General features: G+C 40.2%; 1 protein-coding gene and 1 long non-coding RNA gene across 3 annotated transcripts in view; both read left to right on the top strand.

Moving 5' to 3' along the window:
- cdin1 (CDAN1 interacting nuclease 1) overlaps positions 1-10,000 on the top strand; it is a 122,712-nt gene that overhangs the window by 109,562 nt on the left and 3,150 nt on the right. For both annotated transcript variants that reach the window (XM_077240171.1, XM_077240172.1), the window contains one exon: positions 6,664-10,000. This exon is cut by the window's right edge and continues 3,150 nt beyond it. In XM_077240171.1, coding sequence (XP_077096286.1) covers positions 6,664-6,826 — 163 coding nt within the window. In that variant the 3' untranslated portion in view covers positions 6,827-10,000. The remainder of the gene's footprint in view (positions 1-6,663) is intronic.
- On the top strand, positions 529-5,345 carry LOC143747394 (uncharacterized). Its single transcript, XR_013206726.1, has 4 exons — positions 529-622; positions 1,976-2,484; positions 3,624-3,914; positions 5,028-5,345. It is a non-coding gene; the product is annotated as an uncharacterized LOC143747394 (long non-coding RNA).

Below are 10,000 nucleotides of genomic sequence, written 5' to 3'. Positions count from 1 at the left end.
AAAAAATATGAAAGTTTTGGTTTAACATATTCTTAATATATAACACTTATGTGAGCCCCTCAGGAAACTGGTCCCTGCTGGTAAAGGAGGCCATACAACATGTTCCTCCACCAGACAGGGAGTCCGGGTCCATTTTATAAATGCCCCTTATTGATCGTATTGTGAATGAATCATCCATGCAGGTTTCATTTTTTTCTTCTTGACCTGGTAATTTTTATGTGGGTCTTTCAGTGAAGCATGGATCTTCTCTCTGGTGACGTATGCTCTATTCTTCAATTGTTTGCTGCTCTTAAACCTTGCCCCCTGCAAGCTCCTTTGCATAGACTTCAGAGAGCCACACCCAAATCTCAACATCCAATCAACAACCAATGCATAGCACCAAGCTCCACCCTACCTTCTTTTATTTTATAATACATTACTCACGGATGTTTGTGATACATGAGAAAAGATCTGTTGCTACTTATGTTTCATTGAAACTTTAAAATACACGTGCCAGAAACACTTGTGCAAAGTTATAATTAATATATTTTCAACCTTTTGACAACATATTTTGAGGAAAACTCTGCAACTTTAGCAGAATATTGCACAGGCTAAGCAGAAAGAGATGCAATGTAATTAACCCGTTTAATCCCAAATTTTTTCTTGCAACTTGAGTACTTGCATTTTACTCCTTAGACCTCCCTAACACTCAAACATTATGCCTTTTTTGATTTTATGTTGGTTAAGTTAGTGAAATATTAGGTTTTATACTCGGTCACAATAGTGACCGGTGGGAAACACCATAGTCAGAATTCATACAAATTCTTCAATTAGACCTATTGACACAATTCATTCTAAGACATCCAATACCTCGTTTTGCCAGTTCGTGAAGGAGGCTTAGTGAGGTGAAAAGGTTGTCATGTACAAAGTTACACCCTGGAGGAACTTCTGGTTGTTCGGCTAGACCCCTATGGGATAGACCATGATTTCACTTGAGCCCTGTTCTAGGCCAGTTTCAGGGAGATGTGTGTGCACTCATTCAGTGCACTGAAGATGGGCTGTACGTTGTAGAAAGGGTTGTTTGTGGTCATGTGTGGGGCACACCAATTGGTTGTCATGAACATCTGCCTAATCCTCCAGATAGTTCACCTCTGCATCGCCATTCAATAGTCTACTTGGCAAATGGGCCATTTCACCAATGGTACTCCCTATCTGAGCCATCACTATCTCAGTCACTTTCAATTTGGGGGGTGGGGGGAGGGGGTCACGTACGTCTAGAAGGTCCAACACATTGAAAGTTTCTGGGATACTGATAACTACATTGAACAAAATTATAAACGCAACACTTTTGTTTTTGCCCCCATTTTTCATAAGCTGAACTCAAAGATCTAAGACCTTTTCTATGTACACAAAAGGCCTAATTCTCTCAAATATTGTTCACAAATCTGTCTAAATCTGTGTTAGTGAGCACTTCTCCTTTGCCAAGATCATCCATCCCTCTCACAGGTGTTGCATATGTTCAGTGTAGGATTGCGAAATACCTGCCAATACCAGCCAATACCTGTGTTTTCAATTGAAGCACTTTGTTATACTACCGGTCACAATTGTGACCGTAAACAAATTTACAAGTCTTACGATCAAAATATATATGCAGGAGTATAATTCTCAAAATATATCAGTAGTAGACCCTTTAAAGGATATATGTACAAAATATGATAGTTCTATCTGTTAATTAAGATGTTTTACATACTACTTTTTGTAGTAGTCTGAGGAAGACATCTTCTTCTAGATGTGCAAGCAGGAAGTAAACTGATCTGGTCATGTGACCTTTCACACTAGTCACATGACATTGATAGATTTTAATCAAGACAATCTATTTTGTCATTTAAAAGTTGAATTTCTTGCCCAAAGTCAATAACAACATTTTTAGAGCATCCAGAAATAAGAAAAAAGATGCGGTCACAATTGTGACCGGTGGGATTAAACGGGTTAAGAGTGAACTTCATTTTTGTGGAACTGCAGAGCTACTTCAGAATGACAAAATTGCTCAAGCAACAAGAATACATGTGATTTGACAAAATTAAGCAAGATTTGTGATAAACTGGATGATTTTAATTTTGTCTGGTCATGAACGTCACTTTCCAGTGTAGATCGTAAGGTGAGAAAAGCCTGAAGCGGAGGGACGTTCACGTTTGAATTAGATTTTTGAATCACATTTTAGATGGAGAAAGGATTCAGTGTGTTTAGATGGAGAAAGGTGTCAGTGTGTTTAGATGGAGAAAGGGTTCAGTGTGTTTAGATGGAGAAAGGTGTCAGTGTGTTTAGATGGAGTAAGGGTTCAGTGTGTTTAGATGGAGAAAGGTGTGTCAGTGTGTTTAGATGGAGAAAGGGTTCAGTGTGTTTAGATGGAGTAAGGGTTCAGTGTGTGTAGATGGAGAAAGGGTTCAGTGTGTGTAGATGGAGTAAGGGTTCAGTGTGTGTAGATGGAGAAAGGGTTCAGTGTGTGTAGATGGAGAAAGGGTTCAGTGTGTGTAGATGGAGAAAGGGTTCAGTGTGTGTAGATGGAGAAAGGGTTCAGTGTGTGTAGATGGAGAAAGGGTTCGGTGTGTTTAGATGGAGAAAGGGTTCAGTGTGTGTAGATGGAGAAAGGGTTCAGTGTGTGTAGATGGAGAAAGGGTTCGGTGTGTTTAGATGGAGAAAGGTGTCAGTGTGTGTAGATGGAGAAAGGGTTCGGTGTGTTTAGATGGAGAAAGGTGTCAGTGTGTGTAGATGGAGAAAGGGTTCGGTGTGTTTAGATGGAGAAAGGTGTCAGTGTGTGTAGATGGAGAAAGGGTTCAGTGTGTGTAGATGGAGAAAGGGTTCAGTGTGTGTAGATGGAGAAAGGGTTCAGTGTGTGTAGATGGAGAAAGGGTTCGGTGTGTTTAGATGGAGAAAGGGTTCAGTGTGTGTAGATGGAGAAAGGGTTCAGTGTGTGTAGATGGAGAAAGGTGTCAGTGTGTGTAGATGGAGAAAGGGTTCAGTGTGTGTAGATGGAGAAAGGGTTCAGTGTGTGTAGATGGAGAAAGGGTTCAGTGTGTGTAGATGGAGAAAGGTGTCAGTGTGTGTAGATGGAGAAAGGGTTCAGTGTGTGTAGATGGAGAAAGGGTTCAGTGTGTGTAGATGGAGAAAGGGTTCAGTGTGTGTAGATGGAGAAAGGGTTCAGTGTGTGTAGATGGAGAAAGGTGTCAGTGTGTGTAGATGGAGAAAGGGTTCAGTGTGTGTAGATGGAGAAAGGGTTCAGTGTGTGTAGATGGAGAAAGGTGTCAGTGTGTGTAGATGGAGAAAGGGTTCGGTGTGTTTAGATGGAGAAAGGGTTCAGTGTGTGTAGATGGAGAAAGGTGTCAGTGTGTGTAGATGGAGAAAGGGTTCAGTGTGTGTAGATGGAGAAAGGGTTCAGTGTGTGTAGATGGAGAAAGGGTTCAGTGTGTGTAGATGGAGAAAGGGTTCAGTGTGTGTAGATGGAGAAAGGGTTCAGTGTGTGTAGATGGAGAAAGGGTTCAGTGTGTGTAGATGGAGAAAGGGTTCAGTGTGTGTAGATGGAGAAAGGTGTCAGTGTGTGTAGATGGAGAAAGGGTTCAGTGTGTGTAGATGGAGAAAGGTGTCAGTGTGTGTAGATGGAGAAAGGGTTCAGTGTGTTTAGATGGAGAAAGGGTTCAGTGTGTGTAGATGGAGAAAGGTGTCAGTGTGTGTAGATGGAGAAAGGGTTCAGTGTGTGTAGATGGAGAAAGGGTTCAGTGTGTGTAGATGGAGAAAGGGTTCAGTGTGTGTAGATGGAGAAAGGGTTCAGTGTGTGTAGATGGAGAAAGGGTTCGGTGTGTTTAGATGGAGAAAGGGTTCGGTGTGTTTAGATGGAGAAAGGTGTCAGTGTGTTTAGATGGAGAAAGGGTTCAGTGTGTGTAGATGGAGAAAGGGTTCAGTGTGTGTAGATGGAGAAAGGGTTCAGTGTGTGTAGATGGAGAAAGGGTTCAGTGTGTGTAGATGGAGAAAGGGTTCAGTGTGTGTAGATGGAGAAAGGGTTCAGTGTGTGTAGATGGAGAAAGGTGTCAGTGTGTGTAGATGGAGAAACGGTTCAGTGTGTGTAGATGGAGAAAGGGTTCAGTGTGTGTAGATGGAGAAAGGGTTCAGTGTGTGTAGATGGAGAAAGGGTTCAGTGTGTGTAGATGGAGAAAGGGTTCAGTGTGTGTAGATGGAGAAAGGGTTCAGTGTGTGTAGATGGAGAAAGGGTTCAGTGTGTGTAGATGGAGAAAGGGTTCAGTGTGTGTAGATGGAGAAAGGGTTCAGTGTGTGTAGATGGAGAAAGGGTTCAGTGTGTGTAGATGGAGAAAGGGTTCAGTGTGTGTAGATGGAGAAAGGGTTCAGTGTGTGTAGATGGAGAAAGGGTTCAGTGTGTGTAGATGGAGAAAGGGTTCAGTGTGTGTAGATGGAGAAAGGGTTCAGTGTGTGTAGATGGAGAAAGGGTTCAGTGTGTGTAGATGGAGAAAGGGTTCAGTGTGTGTAGATGGAGAAAGGTGTCAGTGTGTGTAGATGGAGAAAGGGTTCAGTGTGTGTAGATGGAGAAAGGGTTCAGTGTGTGTAGATGGAGAAAGGGTTCAGTGTGTGTAGATGGAGAAAGGGTTCAGTGTGTGTAGATGGAGAAAGGGTTCAGTGTGTGTAGATGGAGAAAGGGTTCAGTGTGTGTAGATGGAGAAAGGGTTCAGTGTGTGTAGATGGAGAAAGGGTTCAGTGTGTGTAGATGGAGAAAGGGTTCAGTGTGTGTAGATGGAGAAAGGGTTCAGTGTGTGTAGATGGAGAAAGGGTTCAGTGTGTGTAGATGGAGAAAGGGTTCAGTGTGTGTAGATGGAGAAAGGGTTCTGTGTGTGTAGATGGAGAAAGGGTTCAGTGTGTGTAGATGGAGAAAGGGTTCAGTGTGTGTAGATGGAGAAAGGGTTCAGTGTGTGTAGATGGAGAAAGGGTTCAGTGTGTGTAGATGGAGAAAGGGTTCAGTGTGTGTAGATGGAGAAAGGGTTCAGTGTGTGTAGATGGAGAAAGGGTTTGGTGTGTTTAGATGGAGAAAGGGTTCGGTGTGTTTAGATGGAGAAAGGGTTCGGTGTGTTTAGATGGAGAAAGGGTTCAGTGTGTGTAGATGGAGAAAGGGTTCAGTGTGTGTAGATGGAGAAAGGGTTCAGTGTGTGTAGATGGAGAAAGGTGTCCTCTGGAAGCTGCAGGTTCTGAGATCTGAGATGACACCACAGAGAGCTGTAATTAGTTATTCAATTACGCTGTGATTATGTGTGTGCATTGACGGGGAGGAGGCCACTCAAACGCCGGCTCACTCTCTCAGCACCTCCTTTCAGCTTTTTGTTCTTAAGTGCTGCACTCTCATTAAAATGCCTTTTTAACCAGCATGGCACCTGCTTTAAACTCAGAAGCGTGTGCTCGTTACGCTAATGGCAGCGTGTCTCAGCGGCGTCCCACTCTCTCCAACGCCAGCGTCACACAAATTAGCTACATTTCACAAACAATTTCACCGACTCGTTACGCAGTTAGATGTTTATTGGAAGATCACTGACTTCCCCCGAGCGATACTTGTGCCAGATTGAGGTGGCGAAGCGGTGGCCCACATAATAGACCTCGATTATAATTGGAGCCCTGTGTCCATTTATGCCTTTATTTATGGAAGCTTTGCATTGAAGTACATGCAGTGGCCTTTGTGTGTGGACGCGTCCCTCGGGGTTACAAGCACGTGTATTAAACCCCGAACCCTTCGCCACCGGTGCTGTTATCTGCTCCTGAAGCTCGTTCTCTCGTCTTCTCAACTCTTTTCAGACACCCATGACATCCAATGTGCCCATGAACTTCTTGTTTTCCTTCAGATTGTTCTGACCTCATCCAAACCCAGCCGTCAGTAGAAGAGCACGACTGCATGTCATCCGGCCTGATGTTACAGTAGTTACGATGAACCAGGGTTTAAAGTCAATGCGTTCTCATCAGAGCTACGTTTATGCAACGACTGTTGGGAAATACTGGAATATATACAATTAAAATGAATATATTCCCTCATGTTTTTATCCCTTTTTCAAAATAATCTTGCTTATAATCCCCAGATTAATGTAAATATACAGATACATTTTTTTTTTTTACATTTACCGTATCAAGGGTTATCTGAAGTTGTGATTTAATATGTTGTAGTCAATAATTTCATCCCTTAAAACTCATCTTTCAACAACATTACATATTTAATTGTTTTTCATGCCTTAAAATATCTTGACTGTAACTCGACACCCTTGCCTCATTTAGTATGCATGGTTCTATGAATATGCAAATGAGCCCCGCCTCCACTCACTCACTCACTCAGAGATCAACTCTTTGACGATCACACGTGGATCTGATTGGTTACAAGGTAGTTTGTGACGTCAGAAACACCAGCGATTTCAAAGCGTGTTTTTGAGACTGTCTTTGGTTCACTGCAGTTTTAAGGAGGAAATACTCAGCAATGCTGTCGACTTATGAATTTACACATGCTTTGTCTTAAAGCGTATTAAAAACACCACATACACATATAAACAACATTAAAAGCTGGATAAAAAATGACAATGGTGGTTCCCTGCCATATTTAAACATGGTGAAGTTCTTCATAAAGCGTAACGTGTGCCGGTGTGTGTGCAGGTTTGGTCCGGGTCTGGTCATCTACTGGTACGGGTTTATCTCGGATCTGGACTGCCAGCGTGAGCGAGGGATCCTGCTGAAGGACGGCTTCCCCTCGGACATCGTGACCCTGTGTCACGGGCCGACCCCATGTGGAGCCGGAAGCCATTTAGCTTTCCTGTAGAGCGAGAGAACTGGCAAACATCTGCCCTGAACTCCCGGTGAACCCCAGCCAACGGGGTGTAGACCTGCAGGTAACGCTGGGCGGCTCCACGTGTGTGTGTGTTCTGCTGTAATAAAGTTGTGTTCTTCATATATTCTGTGTTTATCTTCTGAGGCTTCGAGTGATGCTCTCTAAAACTTCCTCTTCTGTCGAGAGCCGTGGAGAGATAACAGATATAAGAGATTCCTGTCTGTTCTCCATTAACCCTGTCCAGCCTGACACATGAAACGAGAGGCCGAGACTGCTGGGTTTTTTATTATTATAATGGAACAGTTTATTAATTCAGTTCAATTCAATTCACATTTATTTGTATAGCTCTTTTCACAATACACATTGTTTCAAAGTAGCTTTACAGAAAATGCATGAGTTCATATTACAATTTAGAGTGATCTGTTATCAGGTTATGTATTTCAGAAATGTACATATACAAAATCACAGTTAGCTAAAAATGTATTAATTTATATAATGTAATAATTAAAGGCAGAAACAATGAGCTCATTAAAGTAATGAATCCTTTCATACTTTCAATATTAAACCGTTTATAAAAAAGTTCATAGCTGATATATTAGATAAAGTGAGAATATGGAGGAAAAAGCAGCTCAATATGCAATTTGCTGCAGATGCTGATATTAAAATGGACAAAAATATGAAATTCTGATGCTTGTTAATGTAAATCAATAAGATATTTTTAACATTTTACAGACACTGACATAAAATGCATATCAATTTGAATATTTGCCAATAATGTCTTAGTATGATGATATTTAAATGCTTAGTTGTATGATCAAAGCTCTATAGTTTTAAATCATATAATGCAATGCAATGCAATGATGATTGACAGATGAACAAATAAACCTTCCTCAAAAGCCCGATGATCATATTTGATACTCATGATTTTTCTATTAATGACGATGGATAATTAAGTAAACCGGTTTCAGTCCAAACATCAAAGTTATTCTTGCGTTTCCTTGATAAATCAGGGCAGATTTGACAGAAAGACTCGTGAAGCTCGAGCTGAAGGAGGACGTTTGTACAGTTACACTAAAAGACTTCTACTGGATAAAAGAGTGTAAACTATCAGTCAGAGACAGAAGCACTGAGGAGATGGAGTGCAGGTTTATCAGATCATGTTCATCATTAGAAGTATTAGAGATGTGTGATCAGAATATGATACAGCAGGCTTTATAGGGTTAATCAGGACCGTCTCTGAACTCGCAGTCAAGCCTCTCGTGAGTTGTTACCCATAAACCTCTAACCCTAGATCAGGAGCCTCACGTGGACTTAATGCAGTGCAGAAAGAAGTAAAAACAGCGTAAACAGCGAGTCAGTTCCTCTGGAGAGTTCCTGTCATTGTGTTCCTGATGATCAGAAACTGTAAATTAGATTCTGCTCTCGATGTCCTGTCATGATGTTTACATGTGGCCGTATTTGTGTTTTCATGACTGTCTGCTTTTAGATTCAGGGATTGTTGTGACGAGCTCTCATTAATGTGCGTCACTAAACGTATAAGTTCAGCCCGGTCATCTAATGGACAGCCCATGTCTTTCTAAACACTTCATTCATCTTTGAAACATCAACATATTTCTAAATGACACCTCAGAGATTTCAGGCCGTCCATTGAATGTGTGTTAACTATGGAAGCTTGTTATAAAGAAAATAAAGAATAAAGAAACAGAATAAAGAAAAAAGAATCACAATTTTGACTTTTTTCACACAATTGCGAGTTTACATGAGAATTGCGTGATATAAAGTCGCAATTGTTATAAAGTCAGATTTTCGTGATATAAAGTCGCAATTGTTATAAAGTCAGATTTTTGTGATATAAAGTCGCAATTGCGAGTTTTAAAGTCAGAATTGCATGATATAAAGCCAGAATTGCATGATATAAAGCCAGAATTGCATGATATAAAGCCAGAATAGCATGATATAAAGCCAGTATTGCATGATATAAAGTCGCAATTGTTATAAAGTCAGAACTGTGTGATATAAAGTCAGAATTGTGTTATAAAGTCAGAATTGCGTGATATAATGTCGGAATTGCATGATATAAAGTCAGAATTGCGTGATATAATGTCAGAATTGCATGATATAAAGTCAGAATTGCGTGATATAATGTCAGAATTGCATGATATAATGTCGCAATTGCGAGTTATAAAGTCAGAATTGCGTGTTATAAAGTCAGAATTGCGTGATATAAAGTCAGAATTGCGTGATATAAAGTCAGAATTGCGTGATATAATGTCAGAATTGCGTGATATAATGTCAGAATTGCGTGATATAAAGTCAGAATTGCGTGATATAAAGTCAGAATTGCGTGATATAAAGTCAGAATTGCGTGATATAAAGTCAGAATTGCGAGATATAATGTCAGAATTGCGAGATATAAAGTCAGAATTGCGTGATATAAAGTCAGAATTGCGTGATATAATGTCAGAATTGCGTGATATAATGTCAGAATTGCGTGATATAAAGTCAGAATTGCGTGATATAAAGTCAGAATTGCGTGATATAAAGTCAGAATTGCGTGATATAATGTCAGAATTGCGTGATATAAAGTCAGAATTGCGAGATATAATGTCAGAATTGCGAGATATAAAGTCAGAATTGCGTGATATAAAGTCAGAATTGCGTGATATAATGTCAGAATTGCGTGATATAATGTCAGAATTGCGTGATATAAAGTCAGAATTGCGTGATATAAAGTCAGAATTGTGAGATATAAAGTCAGAATTGTGTGATATAAAGTCAGAATTGCGAGATATAAAGTCAGAATTGTGTGATATAAAGTCAGAATTGAGTGATATAAAGTCAGAATTGCGTGTTATAAAGTCAGAATTGTGTGATATAAAGTCAGAATTGAGTGATATAAAGTCAGAATTGAGTGATATAAAGTCAGAATTGAGTGATATAAAGTCAGAATTGAGTGATATAAAGTCAGAATTTAGTGATATAAAGTCAGAATTGCGTGATATAAAGTCAGAATTGTGTGATATAAAGTCAGAATTGTGAGATATAAAGTCAGAATTGTGTGATATAAAGTCAGAATTGAGTGATATAAAGTCAGAATTGCGTGATATAATGTCGGAATTGCATGATATAAAGTCAGAATTGCGTGATATAATGTCAGAATTGCAT

Source organism: Siphateles boraxobius, unplaced genomic scaffold (assembly GCF_051911475.1).
Source record: "Siphateles boraxobius isolate OS27281-9 unplaced genomic scaffold, OSU_SipBor_1 22, whole genome shotgun sequence".
In the NCBI taxonomy this organism is placed as follows: Eukaryota; Metazoa; Chordata; class Actinopteri; order Cypriniformes; family Leuciscidae; genus Siphateles; species Siphateles boraxobius.
Note: the sequence above shows the minus strand (reverse complement) of the source record. Positions and strands in the feature narration are given on the sequence as shown.